At 45.2% G+C, this 25,414-nt stretch overlaps 1 protein-coding gene across 1 annotated transcript in view; it reads left to right on the forward strand.

The window, feature by feature from the left end:
• TRIO (trio Rho guanine nucleotide exchange factor) overlaps window positions 1–25,414 on the forward strand; it is a gene marked incomplete at its 5' end in the record, with an annotated part of 370,926 nt that overhangs the window by 181,122 nt on the left and 164,390 nt on the right. Inside the window, 2 exons of the mRNA XM_082651933.1 lie at window positions 5,924–6,154; window positions 20,119–20,241. Of these exons, the coding sequence (XP_082508059.1) occupies window positions 5,924–6,154; window positions 20,119–20,241 (354 nt within the window). The remainder of the gene's footprint in view (window positions 1–5,923; window positions 6,155–20,118; window positions 20,242–25,414) is intronic.

The following is a 25,414-nucleotide window of genomic DNA, read 5'->3' on the forward strand; positions in this document are numbered from 1 at the left end:
TTACCAGTTTAACACGTTTCTCAATTTAACTTACTGCACACTTCAACAGCACCTTGTAGAAGTGACTGATAGGCTGCCTGAAGAGCTGGTAGAGCTCCTTTCTTAAGGAGCTGTACAAGTGGGTGATGGCGCGATGAGGGTTATTAACCCTAAAAGAAAAGCAAACAGAAGAATGAGTCACCTCGGTAGTAAACATCCTGAAATCCTGTCGGTGATGTGTGACAGCTTGCCTGCCTGGGTAGAGAGCAACTTCTATAGAGCGGTTATTTCAAAGCCCCATTAAGTATTGCAGCATCGCTGTAGACGTGCAGGTGCCGGAGTCAATGTCGGGCACAGCATCAGAGCCAACAGACCATCCGGGGGTCTCTCTCTGCATCCCCAAACTTCAGGCCTCGCAAGGGCTTGAAATACAGAAGCGACAGAGGTCAGGCCCACGTGGAATCTGTAGAACATGCATGTTCTCTGCATACAGTTGACTTAACTGGCTCAGCTGTGCCAGCCAGCTCCTTGTCTGGGTCCTGTTTGGGTTTTCCCTTTCTGAGGATCCCAGGTAGAGGTGTCAGCGAGCCAAGCATGCTTAGGTTGATCTGGTTCTGAGTAAGAAATCTAATAGCGGAAAGAAACGGAAATAGGCTTTCAGAATTCCATCCTAAGAGCTTTGCCTGAAGAAAACCATCTCAGCGGGGAGTCCCAGCCTCTAAAGGTAAGGATACTGGGTGGCCTCCCTGGGGTGTGGGAAGCCAGCATGCAGCCTTTCAGAAGGTCATTGGCCAGCGTTAGTGGCAGCAGCTTCTTTGCGGAGCCATCTTAAGACCGGTTTACGCTCCTGACTCAAAGACAAAGTGTTCATCGCTTTGGCTGCAGAGTGTCAACCACAACTGCACAGTAAGCTGTATGCTCACATGCGACCATTCATAACTCCTTCCTGCTTTCCTAGACCCTGGACTTGAGAATAACTTCGTGAGAGTTGGGGGGGGTAGTGGGGCTGTGAAACATTCTCAGGCTCAGCATGGAGGGCTGTGCCCTGCAGGCTGTGATGAGCCACACCCAGCGAAGGAAGCCAAGCGGGGGGATGCTGGTTTGAGTCAATGCATAAAAGATTTGAAGAAGGACCACAGTTTCTTTACGACACGCTGAGTGTAGTCATTTCTAGCCGTGCCTTTATGCGGTTCATGTATTTTGCCTACATTGGTCATACCTTGGGAATACTGTTGGAGCACTGTTAGATCTGATATAGCACCACATTTGGATATAACTGACCTTTCACAGGTCATACTTGGTCCTTGGGTGGTGGTTTTTGCTACCCTGAGCAATAATCTCCAGGTACTGGTCTCTTTCTGTAAATCAGAGCAGCATTCTGTGTGTGAGTGAAGAGTACTCCTCCTGGAGGCTCTGAGCTCTAATTTGATCTAGTGGGAAATGTAGAGACCCAAGTACCGGAAATAAGAACGGGCAAGCCTCTGTGAGGTTTGGCGGAACGTTTTGTAGGGTGGTACACAGGAATCCAAGTTACATCTTATGTGAAGTTTTGATTAAAAGTAAATAATCAAGAACCGGACCACTGTTCTTGACTTTAAACAGTTAAGTTTCCTCTTAAATATTAAGAACGAACGTAACTATGATATGGTAAAATTTTAAACTTCAACCCCTTCTTTTCCTTTTTTGCATTTTTCTTAACTCATTTAGGTATTAGAGTGTATTAGTTCACATATTTATAAAATGTTACTCTTCGTAAAATGTTACTTCCGCTGCCTTTCAAGTCCCTGAGCGCTGTATTGCAAGAGGAACAAAGAGCAGAATGTGAAAAAATGGCCCAATTTGATGTTTTCAAAAATTACAGCAGATAAGTCCTGCTTTTTGATAGTAAAGGTTGATCTCCTTTTTTTTACAGCTGTGGTCTCTTTGTGGGACAGGGTTTGACTGCCTGAAAGCTAAAAACACGTTTTTAGACAAAACATATAACTTAAGTAAATTAATTCACCTGGTTCTATAGTTAAGAAATTCAGAACTGTATCACATACCATAAACTTATATATATTCATTGTTTTAGTCCTTAAATTATATATGAATAATCTGCTATTTTCAGTTTTTTATTTCATTGGTTTTCTGCTGGTTGTTCTGTACCATTTAAAAGTCCTTATTTTTATACAATAGAACAGTCATCTTTATAAAATTCTAGCATGTGTTCCCCTATATAGTACTCCTGTACTTATAAAGACAAAGGTATTTTGCTAAAACTTTCTAAAATTTATACATGGTATTCTTCGTGTGCTTAAATAATACCTTTTAAATTGACAAACTTGTGAATGCTACACTGAAATAGAGTAGAACTATTTCTGAAAGCTTTATTGGAGAATTGCTGCGTATGAACACACATCTGGAGTTCCATGGGGTCTAGTTTTGGTGCAACAGGTGTCCTCTTGACTGGGATTTTTTTCTAGCCACTTCTGCTGGCACACTCTCTACCCACAAGCGACAGTGCCAGCAGGGGCACCAACAGAGACAGTTTAATCCCTGCTTAGGGGTACCCAGAAGGCAGAGCTTTGCTTCATGTGTTCCTTTATATTAAGGTGATTGTGTGTTCACGTACTCAGTCATTGCCTCCCGCCCCTCCACCATGAGTAGGCATGTTGTTCTAAACCCAGTAATAATGTCTGCTCTCGAGCTCTGTCAGACAGTTGCAAAGACACCCAAGAAAGATTAGTTGGAATATTCTCTCTCGGATTATTTATTTATTCTCAGTAGTAGAATATTAATAGTGTCACATGGATGCCTTTGGAAACTTGGTAAGGGCCGGGAACCCATTTGTCATTTTGTATTGTGGTTTAAGATCCAAAACAACGGCTTAAGATAGAGGTTTACTTTTTACCAGTGGGAAAGTCCCAGGGCTTGCATCCCAGGGCTGGTATGGTAGCTCTGTTAGTAAGAGGATCTCTGAATCCTTTTATCTTTTTACTTTGCCTCTTTTAGCAGGTGGGCTACCATCCTTAAGGTTACCTCAACGTCATCAGTAGCTGCTGAAGCTCCAGCCATCTTCACCAAGTTATTGGCAGCAGGGAGGAGAAAGAGGCAAGGGGGTAACGAGCATACTCAGCCCCCTAGGCAGCTTTCCTGGAAGCCCCATTCAGCATTTTTTACCTCCGTTACGTTAGCCATTCCTACTTGGAAGCGAGTCTAGGAAATGCAGGTTTATAGCTGGAGTATTGCTGTTCCTGACTGTGGGGTTTGGCTATCAAGGAGGGAGGGGCAAGTGGACTTTGGGGAAGCAGCTCTCAGTTTCTGCCACACCTTCTGATGTATATATCCTTCTGGCACATGTTCACCAAGTCATATGCTCTGGTGTATGTTTCCTGACTTACGCATATTATAAGGAGTAAAACTCAGAGGAAATATTTATAAGGAATTCTTTCTAGGCTCTGTACAAATGCGAAATGTGTAACTTGGAGTATTGGCCCTCAGTCCTAAGAAATGCTGCACCCCCATTGTTTAACTGAAATTTTAGGGTACCTGCTCAAATAAAATGTATGGGTAATTATTTTCAGAAAATATTTATATTTGTATATATAAATTACTTATATGCTACAATATGAATGAGAGACAAAAGGTGATTTATGATAAAATGTGTTTCAGTCTATAAATGCCTAAGTACATGCAAAATGGAGGAGAAAGCAATTAGATATTCAGGTGCTTGCAATATATATAAAACCATTGTGAATATGGCAACTACAAATGCAGACTGGACATGTGTTATATTAATACTTGTGACTCAAATACTGAGAATGGTATTATTGTGCTGGTATTTTAAAACTGTAAGCAACTCTTGTAAAGTTTCAAAGAAGACCAAGCACTGCCTTCCTTTGATTAACATGGTTAACTGCATTCCTGGAAAAATCAGTGTATATTGGAGTAGGTGAAAAAAAGAAAAAGAAAAAGAAAAAAACCCTCCATGTTTATATGTCAAATAGAGCCTAACTCACATTATTACAAAAAGCAGGATGATTTTGAGGTAATATCCTGCCTCTGTGAATCTGTCACAATAAGTCCCTTCCCCCAAGTCAGTCACTGTGCCTCCCCTCCCCCAGATCATTGTATCAAAAGTGCCCAGGCAAGTTTCAGTGACTCTTGGGGGCAACTCCCTGCTTTGGAAGACTTGCATTTCCTCTGTTTTTGTTTGTACAGGTGCCCGACACAACTGCTGCAGTTCAGTTGGTTCCTTTTTTTCCCCTGTTCTCTTTGGTTATGTCAGCTTGGTTTGTTTCTGCTTCAGTTTTTCTAACTTGATGTATTAAATCAGTTTTAATCTACAAAGGCTGGTAGCCAGCCTTCCTAAGGAAGTCAGCACTTCAAACAAAGGTCTCCGAATCAGGCATTAGGAAACAAACATGTTGCATTCTAGCAAGATTTAAAGTTGTAAGAGGATTAAAGGAAGAGATTAGAAAAATCCACAGGCCTCTCATTTGCCACCAGTTTTTGGTTGCTAAAGGCTTCCTTTGGCCTGTCCCATTCACCCAGTGCCCCCCTCTCCTCTGTCCTAAGGGTTTGCCCCTGAACCCTGTCTGCGTCTGTTAACAAGCCTCCCTTTCGGGACTTCCCTGGGGGCACAGTGGTAAAGAATCCGCCTGCCAATACAGGGGACACGGGTTCGAGTCCTGGTCTGGGAAGATCCCACATGCCGCGGAGCAGCTAAGCCCGTGTGCCACAACTACTGAGCCTGAGCTCTAGAGCCCTCAAGCCACAACTACTGAGCCCGCGTGCCACAACTACTGAAGCCCATGCGCCTAGATCCTGTGCCCTATGGCAGTAGAAGCCACCGCAATGAGAAGCCTGCGCACCGCAACGAAGAGTAGCCCCCGCTCACCGCAACTAGAGAAAGCCTGTGCGCAGCAACGAAGACCCAACGCAGCCAAAAATAAATAAATTTATTTTTTAAAAAATCAAGGCTCCGTTTCGCTCCTCCTTTCCGTAGAAACCCAAGGAGGCTTTCAGATTCGGGAGGATCTGAGCAGGATCCTGGTCATGAGGACTGGCTTAGGGAACACCCTGAACCACACGCACAGCCCAGCTACATTATGTGCACCACGTCCTTCTTTTTGTCCAATCGGATCCTATAGTTTCTCCCACATCTGGCATAATCATTCATACGTTTAAATGTAAAAAATACATAATGCTTTTCTTTCCATATTCTACCCTCACCTTTTCTTACTTTTTCTGGTTAGTCTGATTGCTTTCATTTAATTGTACTTTGATAGTTAACTGCTGTAATACAGCACTGAAATCTCCTTTAAGAAATGATGGCATTTTAATTAAAATTGCTTCTTCTAAGTTAATGAACCAAATAAAATGGCACTTTTTAATTTTCTTTTTTATTTTGTGAGGTAAAATTGCTATCCAACTGTGTCAGAAAGTGAAGGTACATATTCTTTGCCTGGTGCTAGATTATTGATTTCTTTTCAAGTGAGCTTTCAGATTCAGCATTAAAATTTTGCTCCATTGTGATTGTTGTATTCTCGCTAACATAACTCAAGAAAAGTATTACTTTCAAATTTTAATTTGCAGATATCGGAGCAATGAAATTTTATGTCAGCGCATATGTCATTTAAGGCAAAATACCATGTTTATTTATTAAGACTAGCATCTGGTACAGTGTGTTTCGTGATGATGAATGTTCTTTTAGTTCCGTGTTTTACCATACTTGGTTTTGTGATGTAATTGAATAACTGATGGATTTGTTTTCAATTTTATTTTGTTCTTTATATAATATGCTTTTGAATGAAACTGCGGTTTATGTCTGTGTGTGTGTGAGCATGTGTCTGTGCAAGTGTGTGCACACGTACTGGAGGACAGGTTCTGCAACATGGCCTGGGCAAAGCCTTGGGTCCAGAAGAGTTGCTGGTTTATAATCGCTCGTCTGTCCTGCCGGCAGGTGAGCCAGGACGGGAAGTCACTCCTTGACAAGCTCCAGCGGCCCCTGACTCCTGGCAGCTCCGATTCCCTGACGGCCTCCGCCAACTACTCCAAGGCCGTGCACCATGTTCTCGACGTCATCCATGAGGTGCTGCATCACCAGCGGCAGCTCGAGAACATCTGGCAGCACCGCAAGGTCCGGCTCCACCAGAGGCTGCAGCTGTGCGTTTTCCAGCAGGACGTTCAGCAGGTGGGTCTCGTGGACCCCTGTCCTCGCGGGGGCGACTTGTGCCGAGCGAGAGTGTAGGTGGGCGTGTCGTCATAGGGGGCCTCCCTGTGCTGATGAAAGTAAGCTAGGCCAGACGGGAGAGAGAGACACACACAGACACGCACGCACACACCACACACACGCGTGCACATCTCCTTTCTTACCATGAGTGAAAGCGGCGCTTCGAGAACGTGTGTTCAGGCTGCTGTCTGCCACGAGCTCATAGGCCTGGAACACAGGAGACGATGCAGCGCCTAACCCGGGGCCCCTCTGTTTTGTTCTTGAAACAGGTCATCCTTAGTTATGTTTATTTGTGAGAATAATGCCTCTGGAGCTTATACCGAGGCGCTGGTACAGTTGAAGATCTGTCTGCCCTTCAGTTATTTAATGATAAGCTCATCGTGCTTCTCTCCCCGCCTGGTGGATATTGCAGTCCGAGGGGCACAGGGGGGCTTAATAAACAGTCGTCTGATTAATGAAAAACGGACTTTTACAGTCATTCATTTCTAAGCAGTTGACATCTTTGTTGTTGTTACAAAAGTAAGAGTAAGCCCAGTCCCGATACTATTTATTTCCTTGTTATGAAATACGGAAGATTGTCCTGCTACCAGGGTTTTGAGGATTAACGCTGTGGGAGCTTATGAAATATGATATAGCTTTAGTAATAAATAAGATAAAAGTTGTGTCTTTGCCCTAAAACAGAGGAGAGAGCAAGGGTGTGGATGAGGTGTCAGTCTGGATGAGGAATTCTGGGGTGCAGGGAAGCCTGTGGCATCCAGGAGAGTTGGTGTGAAGCCACAGTGATGGGTCAGGAACAGAGCCTGTGTCCCCTCCCTGGGTGTCCCAGAGTCCGGGAGCACTGCTTAGACAGGCAGAGGCTCAGACTGCGTTCTGCCGAGTATCACCTGCCGCTGAGGGGGTTGTCTGCCGACGGACGGAGGCGTGGAAGTCGTGCGGTGTCCTGACGACACGTAGGTCCTCCATATGCACTGACCATCATTCTTCTAGTAGTGGGAATCTGGTGAGTTCCAGATCCTTTTCACTGCTCTATAATTTTTAATTTTCACATAGTATGCTTTGATTTTACTGATGGCTTTTGAGTTCTCTGAAGGTTGCACATACAAAGCGCCATAGGAACAATCATTTTGATACTGTGCATGCGTCTTTACGGTGTTGTTTTTGTTGAAGAAGGTAATTGCCAGGGAAAGAAGATGGAGGAGTCAAGGTCTAGAAGTTACTGTGAGAACTGAAATTGTGAGGTTGAAAGCACCAATATCAGTTTTTCTTAATTGTCCAAAAACTGTCAAAGTGTGGAATGTTAATAGCTTAAATGTAATTATTAAAGGATTTCCCCCTCCTACCTCCGTATCCCTTGGATCAGCTGTTCATTACGTGTCCATGGGCCAGCACACTTTCTGGACTTGTGTCTGGAGCAGCAGCTGGGCACCCCCTTTTCTCCCCCCAGCTCTCATGGCTCCTTGGGGCGCCCAGTCATATAAGAATAAGCCACTGGGCTGCTTACGTCAGAAGAGGAAGCCTTTGGGAACAGGCTGTTGAGAAAATCATCTAGCTTGGTGCGAGGTACTTACTGTGCTTGAATTCGAAAACAGCAAACATTCATTTTTGCAGGTAGAAAGGTAATTTTGATAATTACGAGGCCAGTTCTTTAAGCTGTTAATTTTTTTTTCTCAAGAGCCAGAACAGGGTTGGATGTCGGCAGGAGAGAGTGTTTTGCAGTCCATGGCACTATTAGCATTCTGAAGAAATGATAATTGCTGTTTAAGGGAAACATTTTGTCGACTAAATGATCCGGAATAGTTTGGACTCATTATGCAAACGGAAAATTGCTCTGTCAGCTTGTGAAGCCAGGAGCGAAGTTGATAAGATTAAGCAAAGCAAACACTTTGCTTAGGAGGAGTCCTTAGGATGTCAGAACTGAAAATGTGTTTCTGAAACTCAAGAAATTAATCACACACAGGGAAAAATTTTGCCATCTTGAGCATAAAGGAGGAAAGGTAAGCTGAGGATAAGTGAGGAAAAGAAAATAATGCTTTAGAAAGATGTTGTCAGCAGAAGATAAATTTGTAAAGACAAAAACAATCAAACTCCACAGAAACATAATAAGCCAATTAGAGATACCACAAGTGGTTTTTGTTCGGTTGCTTTGGGTCGTGAAAAGGCATCTGTAAATACTGAGGAAAAAGAAAAGCAGCTTACCACAAAAGAGGTAAGGATGATGACATTCTTGTGAAGACAGCCCTCCAAGAAGTGTATATGCTCGTCTGTGGAGAAATACTTGAAAGAAAAGACGTGAAACCATTAATGGCGTGTGCCCTTGAGGAAGGAGTGGCATGGGGGATTTCATTTTTAAAACGCGTAATTTTGGTTTAGTGGTTAGTGGTTTTTTTCCATAACAAGCAAAGGCAATTCCGTAATTTCTGGATGGACAGTGTTTTGGACAGGAGTCAGGCGCTGTGGGGTACGGGGTGTGAAGCTACCGTCCCAGAGCACTGAGCATGGGTCCCAGTCAAAGGTTGGGGGGCGCAGGTGGTAGGAACACTTGCTGAAGACTTGCCCAAGCACATGTCCTGCCTACTGGACAGCCTTAACCTTGGTCATCATTAGCTTAAAAATAAAATTAATACCATTTGTCATATTTCTTGGTGGTCAAATAATATACCTATTCCCATTGCCTTTTGTTTACTGTTAGAGCAACCCCCAGTGGATGTTTGGTTGAATTAGTGAATGAAGACTTGTCCTACTGCCAAGCGGTGTTTTCCAGTTTAGGGTATGCTTTCGTTTTCTCTAACAGCATAATTGATCACTGCTGCACTTGTTCAAATGAGATGACAGTTTTGGAAGCAGTCCACAGCAGGATGCCATCAAACCCGTTCTCCTGCTCACTGGTGCAGTCTGCCTGCCTCTTGGGCTGGTGGGATTTAGCTGCTCCAACATGTTGTGTGAGGTGAATAGGCCCCGGAAATCTGCTTTCCTGAGGCAGGCTGACTCCCCCCAAAGAAGCCCCTCAGACGAGGAGCCCTTCTCCTAAAAAAGCCTCTGGCTCCCCCATATCCCTTCACCCGCACAGACTTACCTCTTGGAAAAACTCCTTCCAGGTTGGTGTTGGGCCATTAGCTAATATTCTGAAAAAATGGTCAAGAAAATCTAGTCCACTCTAGATTCTTCTCGTCCACACTTCATCCTTTTTTCCAAAATATCTAAAATTGAATGTGTGGTATTCTGAGAGGTACAGAGGTAAATATGTTGACTAGCTCAACCTTCCTTTTCTCAAGGAATTCCAGCCTAGTGAGAGTGGATGGTTTAATAGTCTCATAAATTAGCCCGTAACATGCTCAGAGTTGGCGTGTGTGTCTTTGGTTGTCATGAGGTGTGATTTTGCCCAGGCATGAGTTTGAGTCATGCCTCTTGAGGTGCTGCCCACATGAGGGAGTGAATAAAACTGGCCGCCCTCATTGGTGTTGTCTGCCTGCCTTGCACATGCCATCTAAGGGGACATGTCTGTGCTGTAATGACTTGTGCAGATTTGGGGGTTCCAGGGAGCCTTGTCCGTATCCCCAAACATCAAGGCTGCAGCTTATGAGGAAGATGAAGACTCCTGTAACAGAGGTGCAAGTCACAATTGCCAGGGTGCCAGGGAAGCCTTCCTGAGAGATGCATGTTTCCGCTGGTCTTTGATGGGTGACTGGAAAGTCAGGAGGTTGAGGATTGTGCAACAGGGCTGCGGGGATGGTGGAGACACAAGGGGCGGGGCCTGTCCGGAGCAGCAGGTGCCCAGAGTGGACAGCTGGGAGTGTGGAGCCTGAACTGGTGCAGGTCTGGAAGGACGACCTCCGCGATGAAGGCTTGGGAGTTGTTTCTGTGAGCTTTGGGACACATTGAGGGGACGTGGCGAGCCTGAGCGCCGTGAATGTTTCCTTCCTCTCTTAGTGCTCTCGGCCAGCCTGTGGCAGAGGGGTTAGTGTTTTCCCATTTCACCACATTGAGTTCAAACCCGTAGGCTGTGTGTTTTGACTTGATGCTGCGGCAGTGGATGACAGGGTGACAAGTGTGGCGTGAGAGCGAGATTCCAGGTGAGGAGACAGGCTCGGGCCCCACCGTGGACCAACGTACAAGTCAGGGGGGAGTCCTGGAGTGCAGAACTTAAGGTCCATGGGGCAGTGGTCTGTGTTTTATTCTCTGGTGTTTCCCAAGCGTCTGGGATAGTAGATGCTCAGTAGTTGCTGAATGAATGAATGAATAAATGAGTAGATGAAGAAATTTAAGGAATTCCCCAATTTTGCTAATTAAAGATTATTTGGAGTTAGTCTCTTTGTTTATTCTGGAATGGGGGAGGGTTGGCCCTGCATTGGAATCAAGTCATCTAACTGGGAGATCTTCGTGAAGGGACCAGGAGCTTTGATTAAGGTTGGGGAGTTAGGGGTGGCTGAAGAAGGAAGGGGTAATTTCATGGCCTGGGAATTTTGCCAATGTGTGAGATCTTTAAAATATTAAAGATTTTGGCCACTTGAACGTAAAGAAATGGGTTTCAGGTCCACGGAGAAGCTATTTCACAGTTCTGCCTTGGGTCCTAGGCTGCTAGCCATTTGCCAGTAAAAGTCATCCCTCGGTGATGCCTGACCCAGAGGTTCCACCTACACTGGACCTAGCTCTTAAGGGAAGGTTCCGGAACCTCATTTGTCCTTTGCTCATTAATTTAAGTCAGAAGGATGGGGTTTTCTCATCAGGGTCATTATACAGCCCTCGCTATGTGATGATTTAACACTCTCTTCTGTTTACATATGAGAATGGTTAGAAAATGGCCATCTATTCTGAGAGTTTCTCAGAATTAGGGAGTACTGGAGGGCGAGTGTTTGATTAGGGATTGGGAACCTGCTGGGAGCAGATAGAGGCTAACTGTTGATCTTTCTGGTGGGTCTGGAGCCAGCTTTCATTACCTTCTTTTTTTTTTTTTCGGTACGCAGGCCTCTCACTGTTGTGGCCTCTCCCGTTGCGGAGCACAGGCTCAGTGGCCATGGCTCACGGGCCCAGCTGCTCCGCGGCCTGTGGGATCTTCCTAGACCGGGGCACGAACCCATGTCCCGTGCATCGGCAGGCGGACTCTCAACCACTGCACCACCAGGGAAGCCCTTTCATTACCTTTTGTCATAGAAACAGAGAAGAGACTTGACTGTCAGAGTAATCTTAGTAACCGCAGCTCTCAAGGAGCCGACAGTTCACTGGTGGGGTTAAAAGGGTGGGAAAAGGGACGAATCTCTTCCGCACAGTGGATGCAATACAGGAATGCAGGGCGCGGGAGCTGGCGCTGTGAGCCAGTGGGACGGGAAGTCGAGGACACATTCACTCGGGTCAGGATGACCAGGAGCGGACAGAGCTAAGAACGAGCCCCAGGCAGCTGGGTCTCCCCATTGTTGAGTGTCAGCCGAATTGCCAGGGTCCCCTAAGAGGAAAGTGCCCAGGGATTAGCTGACAGGGAAGACCGCACGCATGCATGTGTGTATGTATATTTCTGTAGTTCAGTGACTAGACTTAAGGTATACATAACATCTGGACGCGTTTCTTAGATAACATCTAGACATATTAAGAGTTTTCTTAGACAACTTTGGACTGTTTTATACTTATTTCCAAATTAAGAATGAGAAAAATAATTTTTAAAAGTTTAGAGAATTGCTAAAGGTATTAGCCCATGTTGGTAGAGTGATGGTTTGATTGGGGTGTGATGGGAGTATCCAAGCTGAGACTATATGAATAGTAACCTACTTACCTCCTTTCCTCCCCCCCTCCCTCCTTCCCTCCCATCCTAAGGTTCTTTTTTTTCCTTAAGAAATTTAATGTACTTATGTAATTAAAACTACGGTAATACCAGGAGAAGTGATTTAAATTTTTTTTAGAAGATGTATAGATGGATGGATGGATGGATGATGTAAAAGTTTAGAAGCCTGCCAGCCTCTTTCTGAGCCCTTCTTCCCTGATTTCGCCCAGGCTCCCTTCCACACAAGAAAGTGCGTGTGGAGCACGCGCTCCTGGCCTTTCCTGTGCTCTCATGGGAGTTAAGCAGAAGTAGTTCCTGCAATGCAGGGCATTTGGTGTCCTGTATCATATGTTTGCTGTGTGTAATTTGACTGAGGTTTTCTTAAATAGCATCTTTTTCCAAGTGAGCATTAGGCTTAGTGTACTTTGAAATGTTCTAGAAACCATTTTTAAAAAAAATTTCAGTATTATGAGTAAGTAGAAGGTGTGGTACATAATGCAATGGAATATTACTCAGCCATTAAAAAGAATGAAATAATGCCATTTGGAGTAACATGGATGGACCTACAGATTATCATACTGAGTGAAGGAAGTTAGAGAAAGAATATCTATTGCTTATATGTGGAATCTGAAAAGAAATGATACAAATGAACTTACAAAACAGAAACAGACTCACAGACTTACAGAAGGAACTTCTGGTTATGGGGGTGGGGGAGGAGATAGGGGCTTTGGGATTGACATGTACACACTACTGCATTTAAAATGGATAACCAACAAGGACCTGCTGTATAGCACATGGAACTCTGCTCAATATTATGTACCAACCTAAATGGGAGAAGAATTTGAAAAAGAATAGAGACATGTATATCTATAACTGAATCACTTTGTTGGACACCTGAAACTGTCACAACATTGTTAATCAACTATAGTCCAATATAAAATAAAAAGTTAAAAAAAGAGTTGGGGCTTCCCTGGTGGCGCAGTGGTTAAGAATCCGCCTGCCAATGCAGGGGACAGGGTTTGAGCCCTGGTCTGGGAAGAATCTCACATGCCGCTGAGCACCTAAGCCCGCGAGCCACAACTCCTGAAGCCTGCGCGCCTAGAGCCCGTGCTCCGCAACAAGAGAAGCCACTGCTCGCCGCAACTAGAGAGAGCCCGCGCACAGCAATGAAGACCCAATGCAGCCAAAAACAAATAAATAAAATAAATTTTAAAAAAAGAGTGATTATATTTTTAGAACAAACTTAATTCTAATTTTGAAATACAATGATTGAAGAAATGGAGAGTTCTTGGCTCCCCTGGAGAGAAGTAAAGAAATGTGTGGGTGGAGATAGTCGTTACTGTCAGGCAGCGGTGAATGCTGGACCTAGAACGTTACTCTTCCTTCACTCAGTCCTCAAGAGCCCACAGATGCATGTGGAATTTTGTGTCTGTTTCATTTCACTGTAAATATTATGCCACGCACTTTACAGAATTTAGACCCAGAGGCCCTTGTGATCACGTCAGACCAGGCCCCTCATTTTCCAGGTTAAAAAACCCCAGACTCAAAAAAGTCGAGCATCTTGGCCGAAGCTGCAGGAAGCCTAGTGGGTTTTTAACTGCTTCACTGCTCTTGACCTGGGGAGGATGCTTCACTCTGAGCTGATCAAAGAGTCGAATTGACATCTTACTTAAGAAGGAATATTTAAGTGGAGCTTCTCAGGCTCCGGGAAGGGGCTTTCATAGAAGCTGCAGTTGCCCATCACTGCAAAGGAAAATAGCTGCTGAAGGAGACTTTTAACATTTCTTCACATTGTACTTTCTCGCTCACTGTTTGCATTCACCTTACGAGTGGATGAGGGGAAACAGAAGCTGCAAGGGAGAGAGGGCACTGACTCCGAGCCCCCAGCGGTCCCGAGCCCAGCTATTCCCAGCTCACAGCTTCGTGTTCTTCTCTGAGCAGCTGATGGGAAAGGGAAGAGCGTGACTGGGAGGCCGGCTTCAGGAGTAAAGTACGCTGTGAGCGTTAGGGAAGAAGGTGCCAGGCAGGCTCAGATGGCAGGGGTGTGTGGGTTCCCTCACTCCTGATTCTTAACTTCGTGATTAAGTGTCATTAACAGCGTAATACTGGACGTCCGTCCTCCTTGCAGCAGTGGCTGAAACACTGGCCTTTAAGAAAAGTTATGTTATTGAAGAGCAGGCCTCCTTTTTGGTCCCCCATTTGAGTTTAGCAAATTTCAAATGATGTGACTTAGTTGTTCGGTCATCCTTTGTTATAATCACTAAAATAGCATTGATTTGATCATCAAGAAAGCTCTTATCTAGGGCTTCCCTGGTGGCGCAGTGGGTGGGAGTCCGCCTGCCGATGCAGGGGACACGGGTTCGTGCCCCGGTCCGGGAGGATCCCACATGCCGCGGAGCGGCTGGGCCCGTGGGCCATGGCCGCTGAGCCTGCGTATCCGGAGCTTGTGCTCCGCAACGGGAGAGGCCACAACAGTGAGAGGCCTGCGTACCGCAAAAAAAAAAAAAAAGAAAGAAAGCTCTTATCTAAATGCTTCTGTCAGGAGCACTTATTTAAAAGCAGAACTAGAAGCATAGTATGTCTATTTCTAGATTGGTATCCTGATGATTTAAATAACAGCCAGCCTGTTGAACAAGGAAGTAACTAAAGTAAGTGAAAGTGGGTTAGTTTTGGTTTTACAGGGAATCTAGGGTAGGGATGGGAGGAAGTTCATATTTTGCCCCTAGAAAATCTGATTTTATATTAAAAAACAAATTCAGAATATTTTAGAATTACCATTGGTTTGTATTTGTTTCATGTAACGGTAGTTTTTAAAACTGAATATAGAATCGGCAGAGTTAATTGTTTCATTTCTGTGTGCTTAAAATGTGACTTAGAGCAGCCGTCCCCAACCTTTTTTGGTACCAGGGACCGGTTTCGTAGAAGACAGTCTCCTTCCACGGGCTGGAGTGGGTGGGGGTGGCCAGGCGGTGATGCGAGCGATGGGGGCAGCAGTTGAAGCTTCGCTCGCTGGCCCGTCGCTCACCTGCTGCTGTGCGGCCGGGGTCTTAACAGGGTGGAGGCCCCCTGACTTAGAGGGAACTCTCATTATTGTGACAGAAAACACTGATTCCCTAGGCCTTGTCTCTTTAAAACAGTAGCTAAAATTGACAGATGTTTGTATGTTTTCCCTGAATACCGTTTGCATCCAAAGTTCCCAGTAAAAATAGATAAGCTTAATGTGCTCCTGGTGGTTTTATGTCAGAGGTCTGGTCTAGTTTTTACAAACAGTAAATCTTAGCGCTGGAACTCTAACGTTAGAAATACTTTAAAGGTTTTCATATAGTATTTACATTTCATAAAGTAACACAATATAACGAGGGGTAGGAGCCTATGTTCGGATTCTTGAAGTCCTGGGTTTGTTTCTCTTTTTCACGAGGTGTTCTTTCCCGGGCTCTTAACTTTCCTGAGCATCCAGGTCTTACTTAATAGAGATAATAATACAAGTCTACTGTCTTCTCTGCAGCCCTTGGGACACATATGTTTTGGAATTAAGAATCTCTCAGAGTTGAGAAAGAGAACAGTGTGTATACACTGTGATACACGCTCTGGTGAGGTCTGGGCAGCCCCCCATCATCAAGCACATGGGGATTTCTGCAGCCATATGTTCAAGGACCCACACCAAAGGGATCAATAAAGACTATTAGTAGCCTCAGGTCAGGTCTTATCGCCAATGATTTTTTCTGACCAAGTTTTGAAAAAATATTTGGAATTTCAGAGCTGTTTTTAGCTTTTTGTGGATAAGGGGTTATGGACCTGTATTGCCCTCCCAAGCACAGCACAGAATAATCTCTCAATAGATGATGCCAGAGACAATGACATGGTACATGGTGATGATAGAAGGCTGTTCTAGTAAGTATTTGAAATAAACACCTCTGCATTTTCAAGGGAAAATGTCCTTACATTGGTCTTTATATTGCATGTTGTTGACACATAGGCCCTTGAGAATGTCTCCTCTCTGACAAGGGTTTAGTATTTAGTTGTAAGTTCTTAAGTAGTAATTACTTAGAAATATTAATCCACAAAACATAGTGAATATTAGGTAGTAGGGGCTTATGGCAGAAAATTACTTTAGAGGTTGTACGGGATGGCCAGACTCGGCCACGTGAGTGAGGGTAGAAAAGGCAACAGTGGCCAGTTCCCGAGACGTGTGGTCCAGGCGTGGTGTTGTTTGCTGGTTCACCTCCCCCAGTTTTGCTCTCTATTATAATAGTGTCACTTACCCAATAGCCTGAACTGTTCTGAAGCAAAGCAGCTCTTTCCTTCCTCAGTTTGCCACCTGTGTGCCAGCTCTGCTGACTTGAAGAGGCAGTGGCGACTAGAGGTTAAGAGAATGGACCCTGCTTCCTGGGTCCAGGTCCACAGACTGGCTCTTCCACTTGGTAGCCGTTGGTCCTGCGTCTTCATGTATGAAACAGAGTCACGATGTACCCCCATCCAGCTCTCCGTGAGGACTGGTGGTGTAGTGTACGTCAGGGCCGGCTTCAGTAGCAGGTGCTCAGACAGCAGCGCAATTATTCGTTAAGAGATGAGCATTATCATACTGCCGTCGTCACGTTCAATCTTATAATTACATTACAAGCAGGGAGCTAAGCAATCTGAGATTTTCTGCACAGCTGACATTTTGACTTAGATGCTGAGAAGGATTATCTGTGTTTTAAGTCTTGGCGGCTCACTTTGGAGTGATCTTGACCTTGGGGCTATCATGGTGCCTGTTAGAAGACACTGTACAGAGGAACGAGCTTGCCCCACATTCCGCGAACAAGGAGGGGGCGCTGTCGGCCTCCCAGCCTTGCTCTTCTGCCTGTGAACCAGGTGCCCTGGGAAGGACTGGCTTTTGCCCTTTTTCCTCGAGCCGGCTGCAGAGAGCAAGTTGTTGTTCAGGTGAAGGTCACAAGGCAGGGAGAGGGCAGCTGCCACCATGGCTGAGTCAGGGAGGGGGCCGGCTGGACTAGCGTGATGGAGCCCCTGGCTTGCAAATACTTTTATGTTTTAGATGGAAAGATTCCACAAGCTTGTCTTTCAAATGCTCCTTGGGCAGGTACGTTCATTCAGGATTCCTTGGCGATCTGGGAAACATTCTCAGACTTAATGAGAAGCAAAAGCCTCCTGGGGAAGTTTGGTTTTGAGTATGAGCTAGATTTCACAATTGTCTGTGACTGTTTTTAAGAAGTGCTTGGAATTTGTAGTCTTCTTTGAATTACTTTCATGTTTGTTGGAAATATAATTTCACTTGGTATTTATAATTCTGTGAAAAGGAACCACTAATAAAAGAAAAATTGTAACCCTGAGTGATTGGTTCATAATAGCTTTTATTTCCAATTTATGCTTTCTGAAGCAACTTTTCTTGGGCTTGAAAAAACAAATTCTTATTTTTTAAAAACGACTGTGTTTTGCTCCCTCCAGCTCTTTCTACCAAATAGTGTTTGTCTTTTACTTTTTGAAATTGTGCCCTTACTTCAAGTCTGTATTGAGTCATCAGTGCTCATCAGGTTTGCTGTTTACCAAACCTCGATTTTTCTTTTTACACTATGTTGGGGAGTATACAGCAGATACTATAGCTGTAGTTTAAAAAAAGAGTCTCCTAGTCTTTCATGCAGATCTGATAGGGAAGTGGACAGTGGCATAGATGTACTTACGTATCTCTCAACTCTTTTCAAGCTTAATATACTTGATCCTAGTCTTCTGCCTGGTGCTGGCCTCATATCGAAAGGCACATTCCATTAACTGTATCCGTTCTTTGAAGTTGAGACATCTTGAAATTATCATTGGGTATTTCTTTACGAGGGAGACAGGACCTGTGTTCTGTAATACGTAGTAAGAGACTGTCATATAAACAGCAGCTTGATATCAGGTGGTGAATGTGGTATTACCTACTAATGGTGATACTGAAGGTCTCTCTCTCTCTTTTTAATCTGAAGAAAGAAAAATAATATACTAAGTGCACTGGTTAAAAAGCAATGGAATATTCATAGCCTGTGCTACCAAAGAGCTTGACATTAGATGGAAGCTGTCTCTGGTGACAGTTTGTGGGTGGGGATGGCTTGTGTGCTCTATACCTGCCACGCCAGGATATTAAGGTGCTTGACAACTCACAGGCCCCCATTATTATCCCCACTGAGCAGGCGAGAAGCTGCGGCTCAGAAGGGCTACCCCGTGTCTGTGGGGCAGAGGGCTAGACGTGAAAGGTAAAGAGGGAGCTTTTCAGAAGGGCTGGGAGGTGGACAGACAGAAGACAAATGGATCCACAGTAGGAATCACTTTGATAGTGTGACCCCGGGTGACCCCGGGTGACTGGCAGAGCGTGGTGTTGACAGAGGTTCAGAAATAAACTATGGTAATAGGGTAAGCGTGTACCTGTAGCCTGAGCAGCCGCTGCGCTGCGAGGCGTGACCTCCGTACCCCACCCTGTCCTCCCACACGCGCGTACACACACACACACACACACACACACACACACACACACACACACACACACACACACACACACACACACACACACACACACACACACACACACACACACACACACACACACACACACACACACACACACACACACACACACACACACACACACACACACACACACACCGGCTCATTCTACAAGGCTCTTTACAGAGGACCACTGGGGATTTATTCAGGTTCGTGAGCCATTTTATTTACACGCATTACTGACTTTGCTAAGCCCTATGCAGAAAGGACCATCAGTCAGACCGGAAGGTGACTGGTGTGGAGCAGAAGAGGACGAGTCCGGCTGTCCCTGGACAGGCCTTTAGCAGCTGCCTCTTTTTATCTAGATGTCTGTCAGCACAACTGATCTCTCAGTGGTGGAGGTAACAAAGGGCAAGGGATCACTTTTGTAGCAATGAACCTCAAATTAACGCCCCTTTTATTTATTTACTTTAACTGAAATATAGCTGGCATGCAGTGTTAGGTTAGTGTCAGGTGTACTCTGTAGTGACTCGGCATTTGCATACATTGTGAAACAATCACCGGGTAAATTTAGTGCCCAGCTGTCCACACACAGTTATTGCAGTATTATCCACTGTCTTCCCCAAGCTGTGCATTGCATTCCCCACCCTAAGGCCCCCTTAATTTTGCAGTTAGTGGAGGGCTGTGACTGGGCCCCTTCCAGGTTGCCCTCTAGACCACAGTCCTAGCTGTGCGACTCCAGGCAGGTCTTTAGTCCAAGATTGTTTTGATCTGCATCCTTAGTTACCATGGCTACTAATTGCAGAATCCGAGGTGGCCTTCAGTACTTTGCAACACATGAACAAATGTCTTCAGATATTCAAATATCTTTTAAGGAAAGTTTCTGGCTAAAGACGTCACTGACTTCGTTTTTGGCTGATTATCTCCTGTCCATCAGAAGGAGACGAATGTGTATTTGACGTTGTCTTAAATATGTTGTGTGATGATGTTGGCGTTTTGCAACTTCTCAAGTGCAGTAGCCAGTGAACTACTCAGCCCCAGCTGTGACTTAAAAACTTTGGGTTGCCCTGCTTTACTTTTACTCTTTTTCTTTAGTGTGGTGGATTTCAGCTAGCAAGAACTCTTATGTCTTTAAGTTCACGGGATGTTTAGCTTTCACAACCAGCTTAGTTTATAGAATGAATTATCCTCGAAGACCAGGACAGAGGCATTTAGCTGTTTTGTTTTCCTGGGTTTTACTTACATGTTTCAAGTCTTTTAGAAGAGACAGAAAAACATGAACTCTGTAGTTAAACTTCAATTGTCTGAGTTGTGAAGCTTTGAGCCTTATAAAAATGTTAAGTTAAATTGCTCCTCTGTGACTTGACTACCACTATCTCACACAAAACCCAGGCAGTTTTGTTGGCTCAGTCATGCATAAACTGAGGTGAGATTTAATTTAATCATTATTGCATGTAATATTTATACATAGACAGACTTGCACTATTAAAGTAAGAGCTGATTAAAATCGTGGTGGGAAAGCTGACGGAAGATGTAATTCTCAACGTGTTAGATTACTGTCCGGTTGCTCCCAATTTTTTTTCTCCGTTGTTTCTTGTTTCTTAGAGAGTTTAGATAAGAGACTGTATCGTTAATGGATAGCCCTAAAACTGATGGAGGCAGGCATGGTTTTTATGGCATGTATATCTGTATTTCATTGTAGGTGCTGGACTGGATTGAGAACCATGGAGAAGCATTTCTGAGCAAACATACAGGTGTGGGGAAATCTCTCCATCGGGCCAGAGCTTTGCAGAAACGTCATGAAGATTTTGAAGAAGTAGCACAGGTAAAACAATGGCTTTTACTATTTTCTTCCATAAATACCTGTGTGGTTGGTTTTGAATTACAGTTTTAACCCCACCTCTGTTGACTTAGCTTTAATGACGTAGGTTTGAAGGTGATTCAGAAAGAATGCTCAGATTTCAGATGAAGCTGTCATGGCCCGGCCGGAAGATGATTTAGACGGTTGACCCTTTCATAAATGCGGAGTTCTTGAAGCAGACAAATGTCTTGGATATTTTTGCCATATTTATGGTACAAGTGTCTGTTGACGAGTTTGTAAAATTCCAGTTCATAATCAGGGAATAACAGTCCTTGAATTTCTGTAATGATGGGCCAGCATTTCTTTTCCCTTTTCTATTTCTTTTAAAGTCATGTGCTTCAGAAACAGGAGGCAGGGGTGTGGTGTGTTAAGAGCATGAGATTTGTGGAGTTGGAATGTTGGCTGTAATGCTCACCAGCTGTGTGGCTTTGGAAAAGTCTCTTAACCTTTCTGAGCTTAACTTTTTTACCTGAAAAGTAGGCACAGTGAGGGCTGCTGGAGAGGAAGTAAGGTGTGTGTGATAGTGTCATGTATGGCATCTCGCCCAGGTCTTTCCCACATTGGTAAATGTGCCTTTCATTTAGTTTTGTGTTTTGAAAGAAAGAGGAGTGAAGGAGGGAGAGATTACCATGCCATGATATATATGTGGAAGCTATAGGAGCTAGGGTAGAAGTTGTTTTAAAAAGAAATTGTAGGATGAATCCAAACTGAGACACATTATGGTTAAAACGGAGGAACACCAAAGGCAGAGTCTCAACAAGGAGAGAGAAATAACAAAATCACAACCGTGAGAATGACTCTTAGCTGACTTCTCACCAGTAACTGCAGATTCTGGAAGACAGTGGGATGGAGACCTGAGGGAAAGGAACTCTGAACCTGGAATTCCACACCCAGTGGAGCTGTCATTCAACAGTGAGAATAAAATATAGACCAAGACCAAGAGAGTTTACCATTCACTTACTTACAGGAGAACTGAGGTGTGTAGTTTAGTCAGAGTAGTGGAAGCACCCACTGTAATTTAAACTCCACGAGTGCAGGGATTTTGTGTTGTTCACTTCTCTGTCACTAGCGCCTAGAACAAGGCTGGCGTGGTGCAGCTAAGCGTCCAGCAGTATTTGTTGAACGAGTTAATTTAATGAATGAAAAGGAAATATGAGAAGAAAGGCTTGAGGTCAATAATGAACACAGAAATTGGTAAATATGTTTGTAAATCAAAGGATTGACCATTTAGACACAAGACGGTAGAATTGGGCGGTAGTTAAAAACAAGACGGAGCAAAGCCCCGGAGCCTTGAACACAGAAGGTGGAGAGGTGTCCTGAGGAGGTTGGCAGGAGGTGTTGCTTATCTTAGATTTGTAAAGACAGGGGTGCGTGTGAGCGTTTTGGAATGACTACTAAATGCAGGGATAGAAAACAGCGCTTCCCATAAGTATAAAGAGAAAAGAAATACAGAAAACCAGATAAGTAAAAACTCAGGAAAATGGGTCTAGTGGAAGCAAAAGAAAGGAGAACAACAAAAATCATGTCGGAAATCACAAAATAAGATGTAGCAATTTGTCCCCAAATAGCAGTAATTAAAGTCAATGCAAAATAGATTATACTTGTTAAAAGAAAGATTCTCTGATTGAATAGTTTTTTAAAAATCATACTGTGTATTGTTTTCAAAGGGCAAACCTAAAACATAAATACCCAGGAATTTTGAAAGTATGTAAAGTGTTAGAAGAAGATCCACCAGGCAAATATTAAGCAAATGAAAACTGGTATAGGAATATTGGTGTTAAGCAAATAGATGTGAAAGCATAAAGACGTCATTAGAAATAAAGAGAGCCTTCAGTTATAAAAGGGGGAGTGTCAATATACATCTAACGGTTTAGTCTCAAAATCTGTAATGCAAACATAAGCAGGAGTGGGTGCGTCCCTGGGTTTTACATGACAGAGGGTTCAGGAAACTGATGTGAGATAGAGTCATGAGATAAGAAAGCAAACTGCACTTCAGTCCTGTTCAGGGAAAATGCCTTTAAAAAGTTACCTCCTTTAGGGCTTCCCTGGTGGCTCAGTGCTTGAGAGTCCGCCTGCCGATGCAGGGGACGCGGGTTCGTGTCCCGGTCCGGGAAGATCCCACATGCCGCGGAGCGGCTGCGCCCGTGGGCCATGGCCACTGAGCCTGCGTGTCCGGAGCCTGTGCTCCGCAATGGGAGAGGCCACAACAGTGAGAGGCCCGCGTACTGCCAAAAAAAAAAAAAAAAAAAGTTACCTCCTTTACACTGTAAAAGTCTCTGTATGTAAAGTTAAAGTGACACCCAGCCTCGTGCATTCTTGATCTTAGAAGCGGGATGGAAGAGGCTCCGTGTTCAGCGGCCTTGCCGCACCAGGATGGGTCTCTGGATTTCTCTTTTCTGCATTACGTGTGATGTCCCTACTTAAGGTTGCTGGCAAATATTTTGCCTTCCTCTCGTAGCAGAAAAAATGTGGAAAATGTGTTCCATCTCCCCTTGGTTTTTCCATAAGATAAGCTACTGCTCTGTAGCCTTGTGGTTTGAGGATGGATGTGAGATTTGGATCCTCTGAGCAAAGACTTCAGGCGCCAAAGAATCTAAGAGGTGGGACTGCAAACAACCAGACCCAGAGCAGGCTCCTGCCCCAAGTAGCAAGGTCACCCGTGACTGTGGGCTCGGGTCCAGTGTGAAGGCGCTGGCCCGCCGAGTGTCCTCGTGTGCGTCCAGCACCTGTTGACCCCTGCCTCTAATTCCTGTGGTGCCTTCTGTGGCGACCCTCGCCCTATCTTTTCATGGTACTCTTACTTCTTCAGATCTAAGATGACAATCAAAGCCGTCAACACAGGGGCTCAGGGGGCAGCAAGAGGGAAACACTTTCTTTGTCGGGCACGTTTGCGTCTTGAGGTTTCTGGGGCGAGCCCCAGAGCGGAGGGAGGACTGCCTTTACCCCTGGTTCAGAGAAAGGCAGGGGCCTGTCAGCTTCCGCCGCTCCCCGGCCAGGTCTCACTGCTTTCTTATCATCTTTGGCATTTTGACCCTGGGACTCTAAGGGGTACCTGACCCTCTTTTCCTTAATTTGAGAGTCCTTAAGCCCAAGTCTGAACTGTGCATGAAAAAACAAAAACCTTAAACGCAAACACCTTTTGCTCACTTTGCAAACATCTGCACCCGGTTTCCCTCCCTCTGGTCTTCATATAATCACCAGTCGTGTGCCAGGGGTTCATTCTGCCGGGGCCTGGGGAGCCACGCACAGACACCCAGCCTCCCCTCTCCGCGGGCCTCTCTCCTTTGCAAACCCGCCGGGGGGCAGGCTCTGAGCGCTCCGCCCTGGACCTGGCCGTGCACTCATTTCCACCCCCTGCTGGGACCTGGCCCCTCAATTCTGGCCTCTTGGCCCAGCATCTCCAGCTTCTCCTTCTCTTCGTTCTTTTCCTTCTGGCATGAAATGTTTATAGGCCCTCCCGTCACTTGGAGAATGTCGCTTGATGCTGGTGCATGTTTTAGATACCGCTGGTTCAGAGGGAGTGTTGTGCACTTTAGCTCCATCGCCCCTGGCACCGGCCTTCCGGTTTCTGCGTCCCTGGCTGATAAAACTGTAGCCAGGAGGCACACAGGGACGTGCCGTTGCCCAGAGTGGGCATTCAGCAGTCTGTCCTGGTTGGCTGTGAACGGGACCAGCCCCTCCTGTATGATAAATCCCCTCCACTTGCCTCAGGGTGAAAGGCTCTGGTCCTTTCTGTCCGCAGACACACGTCCAGCTCAGTGTGTGTCGTGTGACAGGGCCCGAGTGGTCCCTGATGGGGTTCTGGAGCCCGGTGCTCGCTGCCCGTGTACCTGCAGAAACTGCGCATCACGGACCCACTTCAGGCTTTTTCTGAAAGGAACGTGCCCTGCCTCAGAGGACACCGGGGGGCCACCCTGGACCCCTCTGTGATAAGAACAGATTAAGAGTAAGCTGGGAGGGGGCTGTAGACCTGAAGAAATAGAGTGGGCTTCTCTCTCTAGCCCCCCCAGCTTGTTTAATAAAGATTCTTTGAGGGGCATAAGAGGGAGGAGGGTAGGGTTTTAAGCCAGGAGAGGTCTGTCGTGTGAAGTGGCTGCACAAGGAGCCGGGCTTTATTAAGACCACGTGCAGCGGACTCGGGCTAGACAGACAGCGGCCTGGATATCGAGCCAGATTACACTCTGTGTTTGTAGCTTCATTCATGGAAAGCTGTCTGCCTCTTCCCAGAGAAGACGACGTCAGTCTTGCTCTCGTGCAGGGGCGAGGCCACTGGAGGGAATGCCTTCCCCACCTTTCCTTCTCTACCCTCGCGTCTTCGATTGCTTTCTGTCCAAACAAAGTATAATACAAGTCCTACGGCAGAGGGAGGTCTACGGTCATGCTTTAGATGTATGTATGTTTTGGACAGAATGGCCTTTGGAGGCACCTTAAAAACAGGAACAGAGAGGCATCTTTAGTGCTTAAGAAAGAGCCTTTTCTCATTTTCTGAAACGTACTCACAAAGGTAAAACACATTTTGGGTTTAGGGAAAAGAAATTTCTTTTTCATAGTTAAGTTTAAGGTGAGTTAGTGTGTGTCTTGGGGTTGTGTTTTGAAGGGTTCTTTGTAAAATGAATTCTAAATTGTCTCTAGACAATCTTTAGTTTCAAGATATTGAATTAGCAGTTTATTTAATGAATTTTTCTTAAAGTCTGCTTCTTCAAAACATGACATGGTAAAGTAACATGACAGAGATTCAGAAACGAAGTGTCAAAAGTCTTATGGTTGAATTCATTTAAAACCTCCTAAATATAGATTATTGTGTAGAACGGTTCTAGTGTTCTGAGAAGGGGGAACCCGAAAAGAGCCTCTTGTGTCCTTGGCGGCAGCGAGCTGTGCAGCCGGTGTGACTTCTGCAGGCCCTCGACTTCGCTGCGAGGCCCCTGGTCTCAGCTGTTTCAGACACTGCTAGAGCCACATCAGGAAGCGTTGGACCATTTCTGCACACGGTTCGGCAGACCCGAGAACCCCCTCATGACTAATCTGAAGATCATTCCTTCTGTATGTCGTACAGTGATTGTTGAGTAGATAGATCCTATCCGATGACGCCACGCTGATGAATTTCTAGAGCACAGCAGACGCAGCCACGTTGCACGTT

This window comes from Grampus griseus, assembly GCF_964374135.1.
Source record: "Grampus griseus genome assembly, chromosome: 3".
Lineage (NCBI taxonomy): Eukaryota > Metazoa > Chordata > Mammalia > Artiodactyla > Delphinidae > Grampus > Grampus griseus.